The sequence below is a fragment of the Drosophila navojoa genome, chromosome X (assembly GCF_054131105.1).
Source record: "Drosophila navojoa isolate 15081-1374.11 chromosome X, UAZ_NAV_1.0, whole genome shotgun sequence".
Classification (NCBI taxonomy): Eukaryota; Metazoa; Arthropoda; class Insecta; order Diptera; family Drosophilidae; genus Drosophila; species Drosophila navojoa.
The window spans coordinates 24335614-24362828 of NC_142895.1; the positions used below are offsets into that span (position 1 = coordinate 24335614).

General features: G+C 39.8%; 2 protein-coding genes and 1 long non-coding RNA gene across 4 annotated transcripts in view; 1 reads left to right on the forward strand and 2 right to left on the reverse strand.

Annotated features, from left to right (window-relative positions):
* Positions 1-27215, forward strand: part of LOC108657396 (uncharacterized) — a 58355-nt gene that overhangs the window by 27253 nt on the left and 3887 nt on the right. For both annotated transcript variants that reach the window (XM_089264352.1, XM_089264351.1), the window contains exons 2-3: positions 9487-9903; positions 25982-26547. In XM_089264352.1, the coding sequence (XP_089120478.1) occupies positions 25982-26547 (566 nt within the window). In that variant the 5' untranslated portion in view covers positions 9487-9903. The remainder of the gene's footprint in view (positions 1-9486; positions 9904-25981; positions 26548-27215) is intronic.
* Positions 1407-2174, reverse strand: LOC115564666 (uncharacterized). The gene has a single exon (XM_030389241.2). The coding sequence runs from the start codon at positions 1886-1888 to the stop codon at positions 1460-1462; it is 429 nt and encodes a 142-aa protein (XP_030245101.1). The 5' UTR covers positions 1889-2174; the 3' UTR covers positions 1407-1459.
* Positions 2782-3099, reverse strand: LOC149090740 (uncharacterized). Its single transcript, XR_016197372.1, has 2 exons — positions 2860-3099; positions 2782-2824 (listed from the first exon to the last, which is right to left on the reverse strand). It is a non-coding gene; the product is annotated as an uncharacterized LOC149090740 (long non-coding RNA).

Genomic DNA, 27215 nt, shown 5'->3' on the forward strand with positions numbered 1-27215 from the left:
TCCATATGCCAGCTCCGAATTCCGAATTCCGTATTCCGTGTTCCGATTTCGATTGCGATTCCATTGGTTCTCACAATTGCCGCAATTGAGTGCAGTCAGTGGCTGCTGTGCAATTAACGCGATTTAATTACAGTACTCGACCAAGTTATGTCTCTTTGGGCCCAGCTGCCATTTGGCCATTTTCCCATTTGGCCATTTGCTCAATGGCCAATGCAATGCAATTGCATTTGTATTACGACGAAATGCAAATGAAGAAGTCAACAAATTCCAAATACTATTTTTTGCCATCTACTGAAAATTGCAAATCACTCTTGTTGCTGTTGTTGTTGTTGGTGTTGGTGTTGCGCATGCGTGTGAGCGGACAATAACAACATTGCACTCACTCGCATAAATCGTTGACAAAGGCGTTCAACAGCGGCGCAAACAGCAAAATCAAATGGAAAGCAACAACAAGAAAACTGCAAAAACGAAAAGAAAATGAAACTCACGAAGCTTAAATACTCTATTTATACAGACCAGAAATTCGTTTCATATATAGAAAGGCTGGCAGGATTATTTATAGCGTAGAGTGGAGCTAATTATATTATGTGATGAGCTTCTACAATAATTTAGCTGCTCTCCTTGCAGAGCAACATCTTGGGCAGCTTTTCTATGTCCATTCACAATGAACATCGTATTGTTCGCACAAGAGGTCAGCATGCCATCTCATTCCCTCTCAACTGGCGTGCAGCCACAGCTATGTTTGCCTCTCTCACTCACTCACGTGGGGTGCCAATTTGAGTATGCCACGAAGAGTGCTGCCAACTCGATTAATGTCTCCTACTCTTAGTGCGAACATTACTCTGCAATATCACGCGATGCGAGTTGTATGATTAAGTAAACTTTTTACTAAATTCCATTATAAACATATTAGTTAATTATTACTCTTTTTAGTCAATTATTATTCTTACTGATTATATATTATTATTATTATATTATACATTATTACCTACTGTAAAATACCTTGACTCTTCTTTCAAAATATTTGAGCTTTCCCCTATGCATAAAAATCATTTCCAGCTGCTCACATACCTTCTATAATGTGTTGCAAGAGTCCTCATAGATCACTTATGCCTTCGCCTGTAAGGCCTGCAACGCAACATGAAAATGCATGGAAATGAATGCGCAGCACGCGAAAAATTCATTAAAAGTGCCGCAAATACTGCACAAATGCCCGAGCTGGGCTCGAAGGAGACTTGGCCAATTGGGAATCGAATTCTGACCTCTTGATCCCGCAATCAACGCACTCAATTCGCCAAAGATATTGAGTTCTCTGTGCAGACTGTGGCTGTTGTGCATACATTTCGTTAATGAGTAACAATATGCACCGCATATATTTGTAGCACAGTATATACAAAAGGTATACAAAATTTATACAATATACGTAGAAAACACACGGTGTCGAGACGGACTACAGTAACTAATCGAGTGGTGATATGGCGCTCAGAGCGAGCTTATATAGGTCGGGCGGGCCGCGCAGGCGCAGCTTGCGAGCGCAGAGCTTCACCAGCCAGGGTATGTCCAGGAAGTCGGCGCCCCTCATGATTGCCCGCACGGTCGGGAGTTTCTCGCGTAGAAACTCCTTGTCCCAGTCGCAGATGAGGCTCTCCACGTTGGCTGGCTCCTCCTTCATTTGGACCCAGGCGGGCTCCTCGTCGTCCTTGTGAAACTCCATCCAGAGCAGAATCATGAGCAGAATATCGTGATCGAGGGCAACCAACAGCTCCTGCTGCGGGCCGTCGCCGACGCTGTGCTGGCACATTTCCTGCATGACCTTGGAGCGGCGCAGCAATTCGAAATCAATGCGTATGAGGAAGCCGTCCCTGGTCTCTAACGGAACGCGATTCATGGTTGGGGTAATTCGTCTGCGCTGAAGACTTCTTTGAAAATTTTGACAAATTGAACCAGGAGTTTGCTTAGCTTGAATCGATGGCCCCGATTAATGTGTGGCAGGCGCCCAGAGGCCGGGCAGCGTGTTGTTCAATTTTACACTAGTATGGCTTTGAATATGTATGATTTTCAGATGTTATATTTCCTGGAGTACATTTTTTGTTGTAAATTTATCGAAAAGTTGTTTGTCAGTGAGAAATTTTCCAGCGAGGCGCTGCCTATTTGATTTGGCTTTAGACGAAACAAACTGAGTTGACAGCTCACACAATACACAACACTAAAATCGTGACATTTTACAGCACTGGCAAGGGATGAAGCAACGTGAAGATGTTAATCAAGCAAAGCTCATCAATTTCTGTTCGATTTACGTAAATAGATGCATGTAAATATTTTAATTTATATATGTAGGTAGGTACAGTTTGGCAAGAAAGTGTTTACACACAGGGAAATTTTTTTAATTTTTTGCTTTAAAGCGAAATAAAAACAGTAAGAATATGAATTTTTAAAAAAATTTTAATGAGAATACGTAAATTGAACTATAAACTATATAAGTAAGTAAAAAAAATTAACAAAATGTTTTCATTAACAAAAGAAAATAACAAAAAACAAAAGAAGTAAGAAAAATCAGCTGACAAGAAAGTGTTTACACAGCTAAACCAATTACTTCATTATAGTGTTTTAACTACTTTTTAGTTAAAACTAATACTTTTTTTGGCCACCGTTGACATCTATGACGGCTCCCAAGCGTCTGTTAATCGATTGGACCAGGTTTCTGACATATTCCACTGGAATATTTTACCATTCCTCCAAAACCATAGTTCTCAGCTCAGTTGTATTCTTTGGATGCCTCTCGGCGGTCCTCTTCTTCAGATAAGCCCACAAATTCTCAATGGGGCTTAAGTACGGGCTATGACCTTGCGTATCCAACACATTTTTACAGTTATAAAGTAGCCAGCACCTCACAATATTTGCCTTATGTTTGGAATCATTGTCGTAATAAAACCTAAAAGTTGGTTTGCCATTGACAAATAACCCAAATTTGTTGCCACTGGTTACTAAATGTGGGCGCAAAATGTCCAATTAATGTCCAGCATCCATGGTGCTCTCAATAAAACATAGATATTCAACTCCTTTGCTTGGGATGCACCCCCAGATTATTACCGAAAGCTTTCTAAATATTTTAGTTTATATTATATTTATTTAATGTACGTGTATCTCTGGTCTGGGAATTTGATTATTATTTGGAATCGCTTCAAGTTTAGTTTATTAACATTTTAATTGCCTACACAGACTTTAACTTTTAAATTAATTGCTAAAAGCAGTTTGAGTGTCGCAGGATTATATATACAATAGGATTCACTCGGCCATAGATCTGATTGAAGCACACCGTTTGCTCCTAATAATAATGAGAATGGAGAAAGTTTCTCTGAATCCGAAATGGGGTATTTATTGTATTTTAGGGACAATTGTCTCGCTTGGGGCAATCAAGATGTGTAAAGGCAGTGAAATACTAATTCGATTCCTTAGAGATGGCTTTCTTAGCTTTTCCAAGTGGTACGCATTATTGGGTAGAGCACGAGGGTTCAATGTATATAAAGTCTGGGGAGATTGAAATTGACTACACTTTTATTCATTATTCCTTATGTATAAATATGAATATATATATGTAGTTTCAATGAATGTTTCTCATTCATTGATTGAATGAACTGCTCAGCGGGAAACTTTGGGCTCTCTTGTTGGCGATAAAGTTGAGTCTCAGCTTTGAATATTTACCATCGCAATGACTTCATAAACTTTGCATCAAAGTTGCAAGAAGAAGCAGAAGCCATCTTTCGTATCTCCGGCTAGAGCACCTTTGCCCACTCCAAACGATCCCCATGACAGCGACTTCCCTTTGTTTAGGGAAATCTCAATAAAATGGTAAATGGAGTCGTTCAGGCTGCCAAATCAGTTTGACTTGCGGTCGTTGGGCAACACTTTTTAAGTGCTGTAAAATGTTGCACAGCCAACTGCCGCAAGTCAATGCGCATTTTTGCCAGTTCTTTGACTCTTTCGACCGTAATTCCAGCTGCAAATGAATTAAAAAAAAAAAAAACAAATCAGATGCAGAAAAAAGCAAACAGAAAATGAAAACGCAAACGAAAACGAAAACTTTCTCGACATACTTCGCAAACAATGGGAGTTGGTGGGCGTGGCGCGTTAACTTGCGCACCCCAGCGTCAAGTGTAAAGGTGCATGGGAACGTGCAAAAAGTCGCAGGTGAAAACCCATGAGAAATGCTGCTCCGCTCAGCTAGCGACCGAGGTCGAGCACTGCGCATGAGAACCTGGAATGGAACATGAATGGAAATACGTACGTATGTAGATCTCAGATCCTGATCTTGCACCCGCTGCTGCCACAGAAGCCTGAAGTCTGCGCATTGTCAAGGTTTTTCGGCTTCAATTCATGTTGAGCTGAACTCGAGCTGGTGCCAGGTGTCGAGGGCTCGGGCACTTTCAGGTGCAAGAGGTCAACTCAGCGTGAAAGCTGCTCTAAATTAAAGCGTTTTCACCTGTAGAACTTTAGGTCAGTGGACGTTATGCGCGACTTGGTGAAACTGGTAATGCTTTCTTTTATATCACTAAAGCAATGTCAGTATCTAAAGATAATACTTTTGGGTTTAACAGCCATGCAAAAGCCAAACTAATATTCAGTTTTAGAATTTGAAGAAAGTGGATGAAAATGCAAGTTGGAATAATTCTCCAGAGTTGGAATTTCGATGAAAAAAAAAAACCACTGATCCCATTTCCAATTATCGGGACCCGGTTAGAACGACTTATAGGTTTACTCAGATAGGTTTACCCGTAACAATACCCGTACGGATGCTATACGCGGTGTTGTAATAAACGGATTCTTCATTCTTTGCGTGCTCGCACTTGAATTGGATTATATGATCCATATATGGACATACATATATGTATGCACGTAGAAGACAAGAGTAGATCGATTGAAGCAGCAGCTCTGCGTGGGGTTTGGCTGATCTCTTAATCGACTTGAGCACTCTCACTTGATCTCAGTTGCTAAGATCTTTCGCCGGTCACTCTCGAATCGAGCTCGTATTCTAGAAGGTTAACTGATAGATCGGGATATTCTATTACCAGAGCGATACCGAATGAAATCTGAATTTTTTGGATAAATTCGATTGCCATTTAAGCTGAATTAAATACTTAAAAGATTGCGAATCATATGAGAAGACGAATGGAGGAATGATTATATAGACCTATACGAAAGCTAATATGCTCTCTTTACTCTAATGATATATAAGGAGTATAATAGACACTGCTGGTGTTTAGTTAGTCTTAGCTTAGTTCTTAGAAGAGATTATATTCTATGGATTTCACTCTATGTAGATGTATGACTAAGTGCGTGACAAATCTAGAACTAGATGATATTCTATAGATCCTATATGACAAAGTGCGTGACTAATCCAGTCATTCATTAAACTGATGCATGATTAAGCAGCTGGGAGCTTTGACTTAAGACTCATTCAATCCATTCAGATCCATATAGAACTAGATACGACGGTTCGCACAGAGCGCGCGAGCTGCCACTTCCGTTGCATTTGAATTTACTCAATATTATTATTTACTTCTTATTATGACTTGATTTTTTCCCCTCAATTTTGTTGCTGTTGATTTTTTTTGTTTTTTTGAGAGGTTTTTTTTTGGCCGTTGCACGAGAAAAAAAAAGTGCAACGAAATATGCAGAAAAATGATTTAATAAGTTGTTCAACAACAATTCGAAGTCAACCGGATATCGGACTGTGCGGAGAGCTTGGCCAAATGGTGTTGCAATTTCCCTAAGTTGTTGTTGTTGTTGTTGCTGTTGCTTGTGCTGCTGCTGTTGCTGTAGCTGGGGCAGTTGCATGTGGCAACGGCTGGCAACAGATGCGTGTGGCACGATCGGACGAGCCGTTCGTCAATTAAACGTTAGTCGTTCGTAGCTTGCGCCCAATTAATGCCCCAAGTGGCAGCCACAGACAGCGGCAGCTCTCCACACCCCTCCACTCCCCTCCACTGCACTCCACTCCACGCCGCTTCACACTCTATCGGCAAGTCGATTAATCAAAGAGTCAAACGTTTTGACGCTTATCGAACGTTTTAGCGCCTGATGATGATCAGTTAGTTAGGCCGGACAGCGGCAGATGACGACAACCATCAGCAGCAGCAAACAGCAACAGCAACACTACCAACACTACCAACAACAACAACAACAACAACAACAACAACAACAACAACAACAACAACAACAACAACAACATTGATTTACGAGTTCCGCTCGCACAATCTCACGCTTGCGGCTTCAATTCGTAGTGCAGCGCAGTCAGCATCGATTCATTTGCTTCTCGGCTGCATTCGATCATTCAATTTATTCAATTCATTCATTTTGCATCTCGCGTAAAACATTTGTCGACCTCACGTACCGTCCGACAGCATGACGTCGACTACCTGGCGGCGCTACCTGGCTGCCCTCTTGCCGCCCCTTGGCCATAATTGTTTTTGCCTCTTTACGATCATTGTTTAATCACCGACAAACTTTTGGCTGCCTCTGCAATCATTTTATTGATGTCTTTGGCACTTTGATCGAGCCGGTGTTTCATGCATAATGGAGTTGCTGTTGCTGATGTTGTTGTTGTTGATGTGTAGCACTTGGTTAGCGGAAAGCATTCAAATTTCCATTTAAGCTTCGCTTTAGCGCATCGACGACAAATTTGTTTTTCGACCCGCTCAAAGTCTAGCCAAAACTCTGTCCCCCTGCTCTAGCTTTGGGCAAGCGCCAAGGCCTTTGGATCATTTCAAGGGCAACGACAGCTGCTGCTTTTGCTCCGGTCGATCTGGTTTGCTTTGTGTTGACAGTTGCGATTTGGGCGCGTCTTGGCGTTAAAGTCTTTCAGCTGAGATAGCCCGGTAGAGGCGTTGATAACAGCACCCTGTAAAGTGTATGTAATGCATGGGATTTGTAGACCGAAAGGAGTGTGACTTTATGCATTCCATGTTCATGTTCTTGGACTCACATTAAATATTCTCTAGTCAAAAGAATGGTTCATGGAGTCAGAGACGGTGCGGCCCAAGAGTTCAGAGTTTAAGTATCATTGCATTGGTCTTACATTTCAAACCTAAATGTAGGTAGTGCGAATTTCGTACACTTGTTCCAGCTGTTATTGTACGGCAGATTAGGGAAGTTGTAAAGCAACTATAAAAGAGCGTTTTTAGGTGCTGTAAAGCTCTACTTTTTCCTTTTTTTTCACAAATAAATTGTAATGCTTTAGCTAAAGAGGCTATCAGTATCTATCAGTATATTGTATCAGGAAAATTCAATGACGAGGTGATTCTTGATAGAACTACATATATTGTTTACTTATGCTTTAGCTCAGAGCATGTGTTATTAAAATTATCTTCTATTACACATGCAACATATATGTATATTACAGCATATAGACATATGTATGTGTATGATATCAGTAAAAGAGCCTTATTATTTGAATAGTGTTGAGATTGTTACTCAAGTTGGCAGCGCCCTTCTGTGTCTGAGAGAGACAGAAATATCGGATGCTGAACTTGCTACCAGCTGTTGCTGAAAGCGAATGAGAAGGCAAGTAGCGCTCTTTTTTGTCGTGAATGGACATAGAAAAGCTGAAAGGAACTGCAACCCTCTACGAAAGAAGAACACGTGAATTGACAAGAGCGTAGCTATTATAATATGTAGGAGTTGTATGTAATATCTTCATGATGATCAAGCTCACATAGAACATAATATATAAATATGAAATAAGAATTTGTTTTCTTCTCTTTTATTTGATATTTACTTTTATTGCCAATCCATCATTGTTTTATCCCCAAGACGTCTTAGATTACAGCCAATTAGCATGACAAACTAAGAAACTAATGCCAAGTGCTTAAAATGCCATAATCATGGATCGTATTTAAACTGCCGTGGATAAGGTCGTGGTTGAGGAAACGCGCCAGGTGTAAACATTCCCATGCGCTCTCAGCTCGGAAAGCAATTGCGATCATTAAGAAAACAGTTGCCAAAGAGTGGCGCGAATAGAGAGAGGAGCGACAAGTGAAGAGTGGGGAGAGAAGAGCGCAGAGTGAGGCAAGGAAAAGTAAACTAATTAACACATCGACACCGAAACCCGATGCGAGCAGACATATAAATATGGGTCGGCTGAGCTGGCGAGTAGTACATCACAGTCCATACATATATAGACACACATATATATATATATATGTGTATATATGTATATACCAGTATCTGTTCAGTTGACTTAGCGCCTAACTAATGTAATTTTGATGTACTGAGCAAGCAAACAGCTAGAAAAATGTGTAGGCCATTTCAGTGTGTGCGTGTGTGTGTGTGTAGCAGTGTGTGTGGCAGTGTGTGTTGCAAGCAATTAACTGGGCGTCAAGTGTTGGCCAACTGTGCGAGCTTCGCTTGAATCGAGAAACTATCAAAAAAGCCAAAATATCCACAAATTCACATATCCAAATGCATTGTCACACACTCTCCCCAGCAGCTGCTCGGGATGATCCAGTGGAGTATGTGGAAATGGGTAGACTTAGCCCCTACTCTACTCTCCCTCCCTCCGCCCCCCTTACAGATTTTGCAATTTTTGGTTAATTCCTGAAGCGTGCGCTCATTGAGTCGAACAATTTCCGCCTTTCGCCTGCAACTGCATGACGATGTCTCTCGGCCTCTACCTCTGCCTCTATCACCTCTACCTCTACCTCTGCCTCTGCCACTCGATGACGCTGACGCTTACAATGAGGTAGAACCGATTGCAATGCCATTGCCCAGACCTAGACCCGAATCAGCCTTGATAGGCTTGCCAGGCGCGGCTGGTGCGGCTCGACGTGGCCTGGGAGTTGTCTGCTACCGTTTATAAATCTCTTAATTAAGCACTCATTAAAATGCTAATTACGCACTTTAAGCAATTCCATTTCAACATTTTCAGCTAATATAATTGTTGGCTTTTTCTTTACGCGGCTCTACGTTCCATTTCAATGGCATCGAGCTGCTGCTGCTGCTGGGGCTGCCCGGACCTCAACCAGTCCAGCAGTAATTGGCCATAAAAACCTTCGCGCCGCTTCATTACGTTTCGCTGTTCTACTCGCTAATTGCGTTCACCGTTCGGCTGTTCCGTCCAACCGATTTCTATATACTTACAACATATCAAAATACACATATAACTATTTCTGTATTTGCCATCCATGAAATCTATTTGCGCACTATTTAAAGGAAGGATTACACATTTGTATTTTCAAATTACATAAGTATATCAAATATATATTTTTAATAAACTGGAAATGGTCTGAAAATTGTATGAACTTCTTACATGATGTCATATAACCAAAAGATCTGAATTACCGAGTGGTTCTAGACCTCCATTAGCTCATAAACGATCCTTTTCCCTGTCTCAAATGCTATGCATATATATATAATTTACCATTTTCCATATATTTCCTTGAATCTCATATTATAATCTCTGTTTTCTTTGCCATCTCTTTTACTGTGCAGTGCCCCCGATTGACGTTGGGCTGCGTCATGCTGTTGTTGTTGCCGCTGCCTATGCAATATGTAGAGCAACAGCAGCAACAAGTGTTGGCCAAGAGTGACAGCTGCATTGAAAAGCGTCTAAGAGGCTGCCTGAAATTCATCTAATTTACCCAAGGGAAACAACAACAACCGCAACAACTGCAGCAAGAGCGACAACCGACGCGAATCTGTCTATAGCCAGAAGCAATTAGAACGAACAAAAGCACATTGAAGACAAAACCTGAGAAGAGGCGAGAAAATCACCTAACAAATTGTTGCTAGTATTTGCAACAACAATAACAGCTACAACTATAACAACAACAACAACAAGATCACAAACAAGTGTTGCCGTTTCAGCAAATGCTAAACAACCATTCTGTGATATCTTAAGATCCAAAGGTAAGTCGAGCCCATTTGGAGCCAAGTGGAACGGAAATGCATTTGCCATCCGAAATCCGAATTCGAAATCTTATGACGTATCCATTTAGCTGATCGAATTGAACAGATAATCTATGTATGTGGAGATTCAGCTAAAGTTGACAAATGGTAAATGACATTGCTGGGGGAGAGACTTTTCTATATATCGTTAAGTGAGAGAGTTCAATACTTAGAGTAATAATAGTATATAGTACATTCGAGTCACGAAAAGGCAATGGGATCAGTTTTTCATTTACACAGAAATTCAAACTATCGAGAATTATCGAAAACGAATGTTTTTCAAGGGGAAAGAATTTTTTGATATAGCTATTTTAGATTTAGCGGACTACAAATTATCGAGACTCGAATGTATATAGTATAGTAAATACATATATCCATATATATGGAATAGTAATTGGTAGAATGATATGAAATCCATAGTTTCCGAGCTAAATACCATAAATAGGTCATTTACGCTGGGCATTCATCTGTTATCCAATCTCATAGACCATATATCAGTAGACATGGAACACGGAGTTGACTTCATAAAAGTATTCCGAATAGATTGTTCCTTTAATAGTTCAATTTAATATCGTATAAGCAATATCTTATAGATAAATGGAATATGAATATTAATGCTTCACTGAGAAATGCTTGAAGTACGAATTCATCACACATAACCTAATAAGATATCATTAAAAAATACATATATTTCTTTCGAAATTCTCATTGAATTTCGCAATGAATATATATTGCATATAGATCATATAGATCAGAGTAAACTTATGCTTGGCACTGATGATTCCACGATTCCCAGAATGACAATTTGTACTTTGGTTAATAGCGGGCAGTTGAGGCTCGGATGCAAATCGCATTCCTAAACAAATAAGCCATATTTTAATGAAGACATGGAGCAATAAAGATCTTGTAGACTAGCTAATTGATAGTCTGTGTAGAAGTCGATCTTATGCTAGATTTGAAAAGCTGGCTGAGACCGAACGCTGACATGATATATGGGCCATAATGCATGGATCGATCGCTCCATATAGACTCGTTTAGCATGTGACAACAGGCGATGTTTGAGCGCAACCGTTAATTAGTGACAGTGCAGACTGTTAGTGCGGGGCTCGGCCGCCAGGCGGCGCCACCGCTCGGTGGGTGTAATTGGAGCTGGCTGCTGCCTGATTGGCTGGGACTTGGCCAGTTGCGCTTATAAATAATATGCAATGTGCCAATCTAAAAATGAGATAATAAAGAAAAAAATAAAAACAGTGTTGACAATGACGAACAACAACAACAACAACAAAGGCAGTCGCTGCTGCGAACCAGTCACATTCTTAAACTATCAGTGATAATTAGAGAGCAAATTATGCTAACTAAATATGCGACGTGCAAATATCTTTCAAGCGAGCTGCTGCAATCGGCGCACAGCGGGACTCGGGCCGGGCCACGCGAACGGCTGCGGACTGGTTGGACTCGGTAACTGGTAACGCTCGCTGGGCGTGGCAGCTGCCAATCGAGACATCGACATCGCCCTGGGCGAAAGTGCGACGGGGAGGAGGAGGGCGTCTGTTATGTAAGCTCTGCAATTTGGAGCTAGGCTCCCCTATCTCTACCCCACACGTTGAATCATAATTATTGATGCGATCAGTGCCGAAATTCAATTTCAACCATTGCAAGACATTGAAATTGAAATTGAGCTCGCAATGGCGGCATTCGGGAATCCTGGCCACGCAGCGGAATCGACTGGAGCCGCAGTAACATTGCGAAAGATCTCTCTTGGCTTTGCTTTGTCTTGTTTTGCTCGCAAATATGTCACGGGGTTCGGTTGCTGCCACCGTGAATAACTTAACACAAGAGTCGCAAAAGTCGTCGGCTCCAATTGCGCCACGGTAGTTAAAAGGTGTCAATCAAGCTGCCTGACCAACATGCAATCCATTGGCCAGACCCAACGCCAAGGCAAAGCCACAGCCAGAGCCACAGTCGGCCAGAGTAGCCTGAACAGTCGGAGCATTCGGCAATAGAGCAGTGCTGCGCCATTTAGCCGAATAAAAGCTAGATTAACTCAAATTTCAAGCGCACACTTCTGAGTGATTTGACAGCTACAGAAACTTAAGCTATTCGATATATTTTTGTTGAGAGTTTTAACTTGAATATGGAATATGGCTAAGCCCAATTTGCATAATTCCTCAAATCAATCATCAAGTGAGACAATCTGGGCAACAGATTCTTGATTTCATCACACGAAGTCAAAATTTGGCTAACTGTGTTAAGGCAAAGTATATAAGTATATAAGCATATCTAGAGAAATGTATTCGATAATAAGTCGGCTCATAATAAAAGATTTTGATGTACTACGTCTGAATTTTAAACAATCATCGAGTAGCTCCATCATATCAAGTGTTTTAGGTGCATTAAATATACTGTCAAAAAGTTAGACTTGTTGAGATATTTATTTGTACTACAAAATCCCTTACATTCTATATTTTAATTTCTTTTATGCATACATACAAGCAGCACATAGACAGATCAACTCAGATAGATCAACTCAGGTAGTCATTCTGATCAAGAATAAATATCTCTTATGAATCTACAACAAATATGAAGTCTCTAGCTTTTCTGGATTCCGAGATAGACGGGCTTAAACATTCTAACGGACAGACAGACCGACGGACGGATAGGGCTAATTTACTCAGCTCCTCTCATCAATGAAGGGAACGAAACGGGCTTCGTTAGATTACATGGTTGAGCTTCTGCTAATCTACTCTAAAACTCCAAAAATCTCTACAATTTGCTATAAATCTTTAATGTCTTTTAAAATATAGCTCAATATTATTTTGATCAAATACTATAAATTTTTTGTTTTTTAAATAATAAATAAACAAATAAATAAATCTATTTTAGTTGACTCTAGTTTTGTCAATATCTTTAAATAAATAAATGAATAAATATACGTAAGTCGGCTTATTGTCGATCCCTGAACCTAAACGGACTATGGAATCGTCTTTATAAGCTGCACGATAAAGGCATCGATCATCATCGATCATCGATCGATTCAAGTACGATTTATCAAGATTCTTTCCATTTAAAATATATACAACTTTAGCTCAATTTCTATACATGTACATACATACATTCAGATTTTCCTATACTAGGTATATGAAATAATTGAATTTGGTTTTTATATAGCCTCGTCCATTTACCCAATTTTTAATCCGCTTAGGGTATGTTCTAGTCAGGCACTTCCGCCTCTGGCACACACACTCTGCACTATTTCATACTTCTTCGCATCGTTTGCCAACACGAGCTGCTCGCAGCATCTGTCTAGTTAGCTGCCAAGTATTTTGGCCGCATGTCGTGTTAATTAAAGCCAAATGAAACTGAAATTCAAATTGAAATTGAAATTGAAATTAAAACTAAAATCGAAACAATTCTCTGTCAAAGCGCACAGCAGTTCACGTTGCTAATCCGTGTCCATTGGGTATTTAGTTGGATATTTAGGTGTGCTGGCAGCAACTCCTGCTGCTGTCGCCCTTTTGCTGAACTAGTTGAGGCCGGGCAGCTAAATACTTTGTCATTAAAGGCAAATCATGATGGAAGGCGAACGCCCCCGAACGGTCATCAAAATCGCTTCACTTTGCATAATAAAGTTGTTGCCAACGAGCCCTGCCCAGTGGTGCTCAGTGCCTCCCGTCTTCCGTCTCCCGTCTCCCGTCTCCCGTCTCCTGCCTGTTGCTGGTGCTCCGGATTCATGGCTGGCATGGGATCTGCATGTTCCCACGCCCAGTTTTTTAGAGCAACTCCACAAAACTCTGGCTGTTGGCTATAAATGCAAATCAAGTGATTTTTTATTGCTCGCTTTGCGCGCGCTTTATTGTTGTTGCTGTTGCTGCTGTTGTTGTGAGCAATCGATTTGAGCACTCGGTTTTGACTAGCGGAAATTGTCGGCCGTTTGACTGACACAGATTCGGCCCACATAATTGTTGGGCAGCACCGCGGAGCATGCGGCGTGTACGTAATAAGAAAATGCCAAACCAAATTACGCATGCGACGCGTGGAATGATCCATTGGAGCCCAGCGCCAGACAGCCGGACAGCCAGGCCGTCGCAATGTGAGCAGGAGTCGAGGACTTGCATCTGCCTCAATCGATGTCCATTTCCAGCCGTGGCTGGCTGATCAAAGCCCATGAACAAAAGTACATACATCACATTTGGCTCTCTTTGTTGCATTATATAACGGCATTGATTAATCTATGCGGCTCCATTACAACACACAGCAAAGAAATGATCTAAAATGAAAAACCACAACACAGCGAATAACAAACAACACCAACAGAAAATAAAAAAAAATAAATAAAAATAAAATAAACAACAAAAACTAGGCTTGAAATCAATGAATATTTTGTAAATATTTTGCTGTTGGCTGCGCTCTTCGTGTCGGCTGTAGCTGGCTAAAGTTATGCTTGGCGCGTAACTGGGACAACGGCAACAACAACAACAACAACAGCAGCAACAACAACAGCAGCAACAGCAGCAACAGCAACAACAGCAACTGCAATAGCCACACTCTCGCTTTCACGTCAGACCAATCGAACACAGAATAAAAATTAAAAATTATAAAAAAAAAAACATATACATATATATACGTTTGTATAATATATGATTTGTATGCATGTGTGTGTGTGTGTGTGTGTAAAGTAAACGAAACTAAGGCATATATATGACAAACAATAATCCTAGCTAGACAATCATAAGCAACTAGCTTTTATATACCGACTCGAGTTTATGTGGATATCCAGATAATGCTACCACAATAGATCTCTTAAAGCTCTCTCTGTAAGAATTTTTTTAATGAGATATTCCATGCAGACGGATTTACGAATCAGTATACTGTAAAGCTTATTTAAGATTGTTTTAATTGACTTTGGATCGTGTGAATCACGAAAATTCGGCACTGTCAGATGTGGGCATACTTCAATTTCATATAAATATCAATACAGACAGACAGTCAGACAGACATAGACATACTCAATCCTGAAAGTTCAAAATGGACAATCTAATTGTCACACTCACAATATAATCAAGCATCGAAAACAATAAGTAAAGCAATTTTAACCTCTCCTCCAAACTGAGAGACAATAGAGATAATTATTCTTGAGAAAATGGACGTTCATGTGCAAGAAGAAGAATTCGACAGTTACTCTTACAAGATATCTTTAAATACCGCTCTGCGGAACAACGATTATTTCAGTATATGTAGATTCCTGTAGCATTCCAAACAAATAAAATATTAAACAAAAACGTATCAAAGCTTTAATACAATTGCTAAAAAAAAACCTCCAAAGAAAAGGCTGAATTTTGTTGATAGTTCTTCATGATTTGTTGAGCGAAGTAAAACAAGTTTGTCTGCTTTGATTAACTACAGTTGCTAAGGGCTCTATATAAGCAGTTCATATACATTCCATATACAGTTCTGTACCTTAACAGTAACAAATATCAGATTTAGCCATTTATTTATTCTAGAACATCGCAGTCGATCTTCGCTGATTTCATAATACCTGTTTGTGGTCGATTCGGATGAGAAGGCCCTTGCCTCTAGAGTAGCTCGACAGCGAGTTAGCCGCTAAATAGATTTCGACTGAAATGCTGTGGAAAATTTCGGGTTGACTCTATGAATTCCACCTATAAGTAGAGCATACATTTATATAGAATCAAGCTGTTGAGCTGTCAAATATTGTATGGGAAAACGGTTGAAGTTGCTACCCATTGATGGGTAATGCGACACGCCCTAGTGGGCTTAATTGGGGGTTTCTTAAAATTGTATTAAATGATGAAACAAAACAATATTTGTATCTAGCTTGAACACAGATGGTTCAAACGGAACAGAGGATAGATGGGATGAATAGAAGAAGAAGCAATACATATTCAGCAGCAGATCAATTCAGATAATTTAAATGATATCAGATAAAGCCTTTCGCAATATGCTCTTTTATCATTTCATGAGAAAATATGTACGATTGTGAAGCTCAGAAAATGAAAATGAAAGATACAGCAAAAAGGAGGCGTGTCAGATCTTATAATGTATAAATATTCCTGATCAGAGCTATCAATTGAGTCGCCTTAGCCATGTCTGTTTGTACATATGGCCATATGAACGCGTCGATCTCGAAAAGTGCAAATAATAAGAGTCAGTGACTAAGATAGGGGTTTCTGTAGTTCTCTGGGTATCCGCGCACATTGAGTTTGTTTCCAAATAACTTTCATTGATTATAAACCGTATAAGAAACCAATACAAAAATTATATCTTGTACAATTTTAGAGGTAGAATATTGAAATGTTGCATATATTATTATATATTTATGTATTATTATTACTATATATTTAATATTTCACATTGTGATTTTACAGATGTGGGATTTTAAAAATGTTTTATATAATATAATATACCTTTATGTCGCATAATTTATTGTGAACTTATGAAAAACATTTGAGGACTCAAGCTTCGATTTTCACAATTTGATATTTTATGGAGTTCGATGTTTTATAAATTCTAATTTAGTTTTATTTATATGTACTTTCTGAATTCGTACTTTGTATCATACTTATCTCAAGTTTCTTCCATACACAATTAAAGCTGTTTGCATTCTTTGTTGCTGGCTGTTGTTGCTATATTTCTAAAATTATTTGCCATAAATTTGAGGGGCATGTGGTGGTGTTCGTACAGCGAGCCCCTAGCACCACTAGCACCACTAGCACCACCGGCACCACCGTCGCCGCTAATGCTGCGCTGCTGTTGTTTTGCGGGCATGAGGAGAAAAAGTAAAGTAAAAATGTTGCACAACTAAATCGCATTTATTTAAAATTCCAGACCATTGCGCGTTGCGGCTGGCAACAACCAGCAACAACAACCAACAACAACAACAACAACGAGAGCAACTACAAATATTTAACAGAAAATTCGTTTGGCGCTTTGGCGGCAAATATGCAAACCGAAGACCAACGAAACCTGCGCCGCGTGTCTCAACCTCAGCACTGGGACACCGGCAGTTGTGTGGGGGCGGCCAGCAGCAGGGGGGGTGTGGCGGAGTGGGGGAGAGGGCCGGCTGGAACTCGCGCTGGCAGGGGGTTTGTCGCCCCCACAGCGACGCCTTTTGGCGCAATGCTGCTGATGTTGGCATATCGATAGCCAAGTGACTTACTTTTTCTTTACACGAAATACCCTAACCTAGAGTCGCCTAGTGACGATAAGTCTTTGATCAAAATATGATTATTGAAATTGAAATTGCATATATTTAGTAATATAGTTATATGATATTCAATGATATTAAGAAATGAGTATATAGTGTATATATAGTGATATATGTAGCTATATAATATTCAATGATATTATGAAATGAGTAGAAAAGTGTCTTAAATCACTGTTTCAACTAATTGTCTAGCTCTAAACCTCAACTACGGAGTGGGTTAGTTTTATTATTTGATTATTTATTACTAATCCTGAGCTCCTATTACTTATTGTATTTGAATACTATTTGGCTCCCCAGAGATCCAGAGGATGTAGTATTTTCAGTCTTAGTCTTAGCCTTGTATTGTTGATAGCCAGATGAAGGAATTTAGGAGTTTCTTCAGCACTGAGTTTTTCACTAGCCAGTTCGTACTGGAATAGAGGCGAGAAATCGATAAAAAGAGACAACTGCTGAAGTTAGTTCCGGCTGTTGCTGAGTGATAGTGATTAGATTATCCTGAGAAATCTTTCGGGTAGGGTTTTTGTGATACAGCAACTCCAATATAATATATGTGATGTATGTACAATGTATATACTTACATTATCTATTCAAGAGAAAGAGAGAGAGTGAGAGAGAGCATTCGGTCTTCGGCATTAGCACATTAGTTTTGCTTTTCAGTTTTCATTGTTTTCTGCTTGGCAGCTCTTTATTATTTGTTGCTTATGGGCCATAAGTTACGCTCAGCAGCTCGATCAAGTGTTAAGGCAAATGCTATCGAATTGCAGCTATGTGGCAACGCTGACAGCCACACTGCTTCGCAATTGTCTTAAGAAGTTGGGGAACTGGAGCTGTGCTCATTAAAGATAGATCGGATTCTCCTATAACGAGTTAACTGCAATTGTAGCTGAACTCGAAAGAATATTGAAGAGAGATCATTCCTATATACGTATACAATGTATATATGTATGTATGCATCTAGTATTACTGATCTGCATCTTGAGTAATACAAATATAAACATACATATATTAGCGCCTGTTTCGAATAGCATTTGCTCATTGCATCACTGCAAAATGTTGACTCTTGTTGACTCTTGGCGTAAAATACTCGCTCACGAAGAGCAAAGAGTATATTGGTTTGGAAATGTTAGCTCTTTACATAAGATTATAGTAAATGGAAGACTTACATATGTATGGCTGCAATCATTGGGGAGTAGTAAATCAAGAACTGTAACTTGAACAGCTCTACGAGTGTTATCATTGCATTTTTCTATAAATCAACCTAAGGTTCTAATAAATATGTAAAATAAAGTAATAATATCTGCCTTTTCAACTCCATATAATAATCTCAGATCAACCAACTCGCTCATATTGTGCAATGAATGAGTATCTGGCAGTCGACCATGTCCATTAGCAAAGTTCTGGCCAGTTGGGGCTGTTCTTTGGGGTGTGAGGCATAATTAATCTCCAAATTAGGCTAATTTGTAGCTAGGCTTCCCAGCTTTTGTTGGCTTATGTAAACAGCGCTTTGGCAATTATTCGGCAGTTGGAATCATGTTTTGTCTATAGTCCGACCAAACTTTCCATATCGGGCACCACATCCGATATCTGAATGGGCTTTTGTATTGTGATTTCTGTTTTCTTTCGGCGTGGGCTGCTCCAATTATGAAATACAATAAAATGCGTGAGCTTCAATTTAAATATCGCATTCATTAATTTAGTTAGACTTTTTTTTGGGGGGAACGGGGGCGGGAGTTCCCCGAATTCGGAGCCAACTTCCTGCGAATAATGTGAAAAGCGGCGAACTTTCGATATCAATTGTTGTGCTAATGCGAACGGTTTACATTAATTAGAGCAGAGCGTACATTGGCTTTCCCCCAAAATAATAATAACGAAAAAAATTTACAATAATGTTGAAATGAGTTTTCTTTCGGATGGGAAATACGAAAAGCAGCGCGAGTAACGCAACAGGTCTCAGTGTCAATCGGTGTTTCAATGCGCTTGAACGTGCGCCCTTACCGGAATTGTGAAAAAGTGTTGCAGAGTTCTGAAATGATTCTAGATGAAAACGAGTGGTAAATAATTCAATCGTGTTTAGAAAAAAAAGATATACATATGTACATACATATATATTTATATTTTTAAGTTAGTTAAAGTGTTGTGAAACATTAGCTAAGCAACGTTGCCTCTATTTCTCCAGTGCTGTGAAACGCGAAATAGGCAACTTCTAGGCGTTTCCCCTCTCCCTGGCCCACTCACGCCCCCACAAGAGCTCCATCATGCGCCTGGCTTGGCCTCCAAGAGCCGCCCAAATCATTAACGAAATCGAAAATAAAAGCCAAACCCAAATCAAGGACAACAAATTGAAATCAAAAATCATAAATAACATTTTACTTTTGTTGTCAATTTGTTGTTGTTGTTGTTGCTGTTGTTGCTCTTGCTGCCGCTGATTGTTGACTCATACGCGCTGCGAACGTGTCTAATTGGCCAACTTTAAGCGACAGGTTGAAGTCTTGAAGTTTTCGAGTTGTTTTTGGGCTTTACTTTTCGATTCGGTGTGTGTCCGAGTGCAGGCGCCGGCATCGCCGTCGCACTGTGGGCGCAATTGCCGAGCCCAAAAAGTATAATAAATAGAAAAAAAAAGAAAAAACAAAACATATTACTGCAAAGTGCAGCCAAATAGAAAAAGTAACAACAATAACAAAAATTATGCTATAAAAGCCAAAAAGGCAAAGCCGAAAGACTGAAACAATCAAATGGAACGTGATTCGTAACTGGATTCGGGGCAGCGGAATGCGCCTCCGCCAGCGCCAGCGGCAGCGGCAGCCGCAGCGCCTGTCCAGTGCGCTATTTTTGTTTTTCTTCACGTAGAACCAGCGACAACAACAACAACAACAACAGCAACCAAATTGTTGTTTGGCAATCAAAAGTAAAACAAAAACCAAAAACCAAAGAAAAAATGTTTATATATATCTAACAAAACTTAACTCGAAAATATAAGGCAGTAAAATAGTAACAAAGCTGATTGAAACACGACTGAGTGACTGGCTAATACCCTGTAATAAATTATAAACAAAAATGTGAAAAAAAGATATATTATCCGCCATCTAGCAACCCTACAAAGTTATCCACATTCGATAGATTCAGGTTTTGTTTTTATTTTTCTTTAATATACATATATTGTCAAATATGATATATGTATGTATGTGTATATGTGTATATGTGTGGATTCTTTGGGTATTGTACAATACATCTTCAAAATAATACATACAAAATAATACATAAAACTTCTTTTCAAATTATTTAACATATAATAATATTTTATGAAATCAAACAGTTTATTCATATACATACATATACATATATACATACATATATAAATATATAAATATATATATACACACATAAATGTACATTCAACAAAACTATAGTGCCAGTATACCCAGCGATTGGCATGCGATTAGCAGAGGGTATCGTTCGACATGAAAACTGTTCGCGTGCGCGCGCTCGCGCCGCCGCTGCCGCTGTCGCTGCCTAACGGTGTTTGTAGTGGCTGCGCAGTCGCGCTCAGATTCGTCATAGAGCCAGCCGCGCACGTTCCACGTTTCACGTTCCATATGTTCCACGTTCCAGGCCAAGCCTAGCGCGTTTGCATTTTGAATGAAAGGCAACGTAGCGACGCCGACGTCGACTGCAACTGCAACTGCGACTGCGACAGCGACGCCTCGTCTATTGGCAATAAATAATTCTTTGCAGTCGCCTGTTTTTGCAGCCGCTGACTGCCTGCGCCTTATTTTTGCTGCTGCTGCTGCTGCTGTCGTTGCTGTTGTTGTTGTTATTGTTGTTGTTTTTTCTTGTGTTATTTTGTTGCTTTACCTCAATTTAATTAGTTTATTTGAAAGCAGTTCGGGGCGATGGTGTCATAGATTAAATTGGACCCAATTCATTTTTAAACATTTTTTCAAATTTTGTTTTTTTGTTATGTTTTTCGTATTATTTCTTTTTTTCCTCTTTTTTTTTACTTTTTTGTAAGTCTGATAATTTGATTGTTCTGCGCATAAAGGCATTCGCAATGCTCGGAATTCGCATTGAATTGTTAACTTGGCCAACGGGCTTCGGCCAGTAAATCAACTTCAACTGCAATTGCAGTGAAATTGCTGGACATGTTATTTGGCAAGTCCTCAATGGACTGAAACTACATTTCAATAGACCTATATATACATATATATATAGCTATGTGTTTTATCATACTTATATACAGGTGTTTATATGTATGCTTAGGAGCAGATCAACAATTTGCTATAAATGTAACTGAATTTAACCTGAAATGACCAACTATTTATGGAGTAAGAGGAGGAAGTGGGAAAATTCTAATGCGGACAGATCCAGAGAACGGCATCGTTGTATCATATTTACGGCTGTTGGGCTGACGTCAACGTTCAGCCTCGCTAGGTAACCTTTCCCCAATCAGCTGGGTAACTACGCAGTAGAGGAGCCTATCTATCATAGAACAGTGTCTTTGTGATAATTCTAGCTGTTTTCCTTAGAATACGTTGCATAATTAGGATATTGGTATCATTGGCCTCTACCCAGAGTTATAGCCCATAGGTCTATACGGGCTTGAATATCACCTGGTATATTGTTGGCTTATTGCTCAGTCTAAGCATTGCATTAAGTATACAACGCTTGTTCACCATTAACTAACTAAGTAAACCGCCCGTACTTGGTTAGAAATAGGCGCACTACTCAGGGAGAGCTAAGGGCAGGTATTTCTCATTTGCACAGCCCTTGTTTGAGGGCTATACACCATCCTTGTCCTTTGTTAGGGTACGATGATGTGCGACTGAATGATGTCTTATGTGACAAAAGCGCAGAACACGATATAATCCGCATACAAGTAGGAGCGGGTGTTGCAATATAGTTAAAATAAAATAGAGCGGATGACAATTTTATAGTCTAGTGTAGTGGAATTCGAGCAAATAAAAAGATCGGGATAGAGAGCAATTTCTAGAAGCAGGGATCGCGCTCTGCATGCAAAGGGGAAATAGATAAGACCGAATTTCGCCTCGCTATGCTCTAAGCCTATTTAATTAATGTCTACTGTATGTATGTAAATCTCTATTATTCTTTGGCTTCATTCTGTAATGGTTCAAATTACAGTCAAACTATTCCTTGATATCAACTACTCTTGATCAGAAATTTTAGCTCAATTTTTTAAATATTTTATCTGTGATACGAAACTTAAGATTTGCTGTTGAGCGAAAAAGATAAGCAAACTTATCTGATCTGTCATTTACTTTTCTACATATGTTATTATCTTCCTCTTATTGCTGACACACTCGAGCTTTAAACTCACTTAAAGCTAACCGAAACCAATCAGATTTGAAAGCGCTTAGTAAACCCTCAAAATTGAGTCGGGTATCCAATAATTTACAGCCGCAAATTACTTAATCCCATCAATGTTAAGTGAAACTGTAAACAAGCCATCGCACATATTGCTGTAAACATAGTGAAAATAAATACCGAAATGTGTCTCGAATTGATGAGCGTACACCGTCTACCGTTTCAATTGCAATGAGTAATCACATAACTGGGCGCTCTTTGAAGTCCCCCAGCGGCCGGTGTGCAGAGCGGGCCCAGAGCCAGCTCGAGACTCGCGCGCGCCCACAAATCATCGCAGACGACGAGCCGAGCCACAAAAGCCCAAAAGCCGCGCATTTGCCCATTTATCAATTGAGCGAAGCTAATTAACATGAGCGAAGCAACAGCAACAGCAACAGCAACAGCTACAAATGGCAATTGAAACTTGGCGCGTGCGCAAAGCTAACAGCGACAGCAACAATAACAGCAACAGCAGCAGCTGTAAAAACAACAATAACAATAAATAACTGGGAAAAAAAGACACAGACGATGGCAAATGCATTGCCAGATGCACTTGAGCGCATCGGAATCAAAGATGCGCAGGCTGTGGCGGCAGGTAAAGCCGCATGAAACGAAACGGAATGGAATCGGAATGACATGAAAGGAAGTCAAATGAAATGAAATGAAAAGAATTGAGCCGAGCTGACGCTGAACAAGCATTGCAAGCTTAACGAACCTGAACGACGTTATACCCTGTACTGAAGCAGCCATAGAAGGGGCATATTACGACTTATGCTATAGATATTATATAGATTTTAGATTGAATAATGATTATTAAATTTTATATAAGTATATATATATTAATTATTTATTTTAAATGCTTTCAATTTATATATTTCGATTGTTTTTTATACCCTGAACCCATTGAGAATGGGAAATCAGGGTATAATGGTTTTGTTAAAAGTATGTAACAGGCAGAAGGAGGCGTGGCAGACCCCACAAAGTATATATATTCTTGATCAGGGCGACAAGCTGAGTCGATTTGGCCCTGTCCGTCCGTCCGTCCGTCCGTCCGTCCGTATGTATGAACGCGTCGATTTCAGAAGATATAAGAGCTAGAGACTTCAACTTTTTTTTAAAATGTCCGTAAATACAGCGCGCAGATCGAGTTTATCACTAAAAAACGATAACTCATTCCGATACTTTTTTATCGATAAAAAACCTTATCGAAGATCACTTAAAAAATTATATCTCCTACATCTTTCAAGCTAGAGTCTCCAAATTTAAAATGTATATAAAAATGTATTTTATACAATTTCAGTTTTTGTTAAAATTTACCCCCCACCCCTAAATCCACCCCCTCACCCTCATTTTTGTAAAAGTCGTATATCAAATACTAGAGACTTGTGATTCGGTATACACATACATTTTAGCATTATGATTACGTTCTGAAAGTTTCATTACGATCGTACGTCTAGAAATTAAATTATTCAACAAATAAGTTCTCATAATATCGCCAACACGGCAGCGCAACCCAAGCGCAATCGCCTGTATATGCGTGTGTGTGTGCGTGTGTATGTGCGAATTATTATTGAAATATCAGTTGCTCGAAGGGTTCAGGGGATCTCGTAGTCGAGCAGTCTCGACTAGAGCTTTCTTACTTGTTTTTATACCCTGAACCCATTGAAAATGGGAAATCAGGGTATAATGGTTTTGTTAAAAGTATGTAACAGGCAGAAGGAGGCGTGGCAGACCCCACAAAGTATATATATTCTTGATCAGGACGACAAGCTGAGTCGATTTGGCCCTGTCCGTCTGTCTGTCCGTCCGTCCGTCCGTCCGTCCGTCCGTCCGTCCGTCCGTCCGTCCGTCCGTCCGTCCGTATGTATGAACGCGTCGATTTCAGAAGATATAAGAGCTAGAGACTTCAACTTTTTTTTTAAATGTCCGTATATATCACGCGCAGATCGAGTTTATCACTAAAAAACGATAACTCATTCCGATACTTTTTTATCGATAAAAAACCTTATCGATGATCACTTAATTAATTATATCTCCTACATCTTTCAAGTTAGAGTCTCCAAATTTAAAATGTATATTAAGATGAATTTTATACAATTTCGGTTTTTGTTAAAATTTACCCCCCACACCTAAATCCACCCCCTCACCCTCATCTTTGTAAAAGTCGTATATCAAATACTAGAGACTTGAGCTTCGGTATACACATACATTTTAACATTATGATTACGTTCTGAAAGTTTTATTACGATCGTACGTCTAGAAATTAAATTATTAAATAAGTTTTCATTATATTGCCAACACTGCAGCGCAACCCAAGCGCAATCGCCTGTATATGTGAGTGTGTGTATGCGTGTGTTTGTTTGTATGCGTGTGTGTGTGTGCGTGTATTTGTATGTATGCGTGTGTGTGTGTGTGTGTGTGTGCGTGTGTGTTTGCTAATTATTTTTGAAATATCAGTTGCTTGTAGGGTTCAGGGGATCTCGTAGTCGAGCAGTCTCGACTAGAGCTTTCTTACTTGTTTTTTATTATATGGTACAAGTATACATATGTACATTATTTAATCAGTTAATTTGTTAAATGCATGAATAACTAAATTTAATTTAAGTGAATTTTATACAAGCTAAAATTAGGGAATTAATCTGAAACTCGAAATTGCTCTCAAATTAATATTGACTTAAGACTTTTGTAAATTAATTGTGTAATTAGCTTTTAATTTAAATTGAAAATTATCCCCACATTAATACTCGTAGTGGCTTAACAATAAAAATATTAACAAATATATATATATTAAAGAAGTAAAAGATATTTAAGTACATATTCAATATTCGAAAAGCATATATTAATAGCTTAAGTAATCTGTTCTCATGAGACATATTCCAGAATGAAATGTTATTTAGCTATGTATATATAATGATTATTTATATATGTATGCCTGAAGGCCTTTGTCGCTCTGGCTTAACAAATTGTTATTTAGAATTAATTCTTGATAACAATAAATAAATAAATAAATAAATAATTTATATATGTATATATTTATATCAATTTGCCATGTAAACGGAAAAAATTCTATATACATAGCTAAATGCCTTTTGCTACTGTACATTTTCATCCGAAATATGATTGACTGATATTTGTTATTTACTTTACGTTCTCTTTATTTTTATTTTTATCCAGCACTTTTATCCCACAAATGAATTCGTGTCATTCCAAATATCTCCTCTCGTAGCCTCGTTCCATAGCTAGCCTAGAGCACACTTAGCCGAAACTATAGGGTATTGCGCTGTCGACTACCACGACATCGTTTTCATCAGCGCAATTGCATAATTGAAAACGAATCGAATCGAAAACGAATCGCGAAAACGTAACGGCGCCTGCGCAGCTGCGACGTACCGTTAGCCCATGTAACCACCAATACTCATGCATTTTCTCTGCTGTTCGCTTCGCTTCTCTTCACAGATGACATCTTTAACCTTGCACTTGATAGTGATAGCTCTGCTGGCTGTGGCAGCAGCGGCAGCAGCTGCAGTCGCCGTGGCAGCGGACGGTGATGCGGCAACGCGCCCCGTTGTGCCGCGCGGCAGAGGCGCGACCAGCTATGCGAGCGCCTCCTCGACGACCAGCACGCAGGCGCCAACGCTGCGAGCGCCGCGCCTACGGCGTCCGCCCACGACGCTGCCCATCGACAGTGGGCATGGGCGTCGCGGTGGCAGCGCCGCCAGCACCACGCCTCTGCCGCCAGCAACGGTGCGCCAGCAGCGACGTCGTGCCACAGCAACAACAACAACGACAGCAACAACATCGACGACGACGATGGCCCCAGCCTCAGCTGACAGCAATGGGCGTGGTCGCAGCCGCAGCAGCGCCAGAGCCGCCCGCCAGCCACGTGACACGCCAACGCCCAGCGCATCGGAGTCATTCAGCCCGAGCAGCGCCGGCGGCTGGCCTCAGTCGCATCAGACGCTCTCGTCGCTGTCCTCCAGGCCAGGCGCTGCCTCGCGCAGCGGCTCCAATCCCAACAAAACGTGAGTTCCACTTTTGCTTGATCTTTGTTTTTATGCGGGACTTGGGCTTGAATATGCAGATGAGCACGTGACACGAGCACGAGTTGATCCACGCACTCGGGACACGATAAGGTTGAATTGAGAAGCTATTTTTAAATGGGACACAAATTTAGACAGAGCCTGAATACCCTGCATTTGTATATTTGTAATAGAGGGCATATTAACTTGTCTACTCAAGAAGCACGAAAAACAATATATATACATGTATGTATGAATCGACGTATGTATGTACATATGTATATATTGTATTTAAGCTTTATTGAAGCATTGATGCCTGTATAAATAGATGGACCCTAGGGGCTAAAGCAAAGTGAGAGACTTACAGGGTATATTCAATAGCTTTTTATAAGCGTATTGATTCGAATTATAATTTTTCATAGTTTTAGAACTTTGAAATATACACATGACGCCGAAAAATACCTCTTGAGCTAGATAGTGTACTCTTAACCCAATTACAGACTGATATACTATTTTTGGTTCGTAAGAGAAGCGAATGTAAATCTGTTCAAGTTTATTATTATATTTATCTGTTACCACTCAATGCGGAATATCGATTTGTCATCGCCTATTTTCATTTCTTAAAATTATATAAATATATCTCTTTATACTCACTTTGCATACTAAAAGTA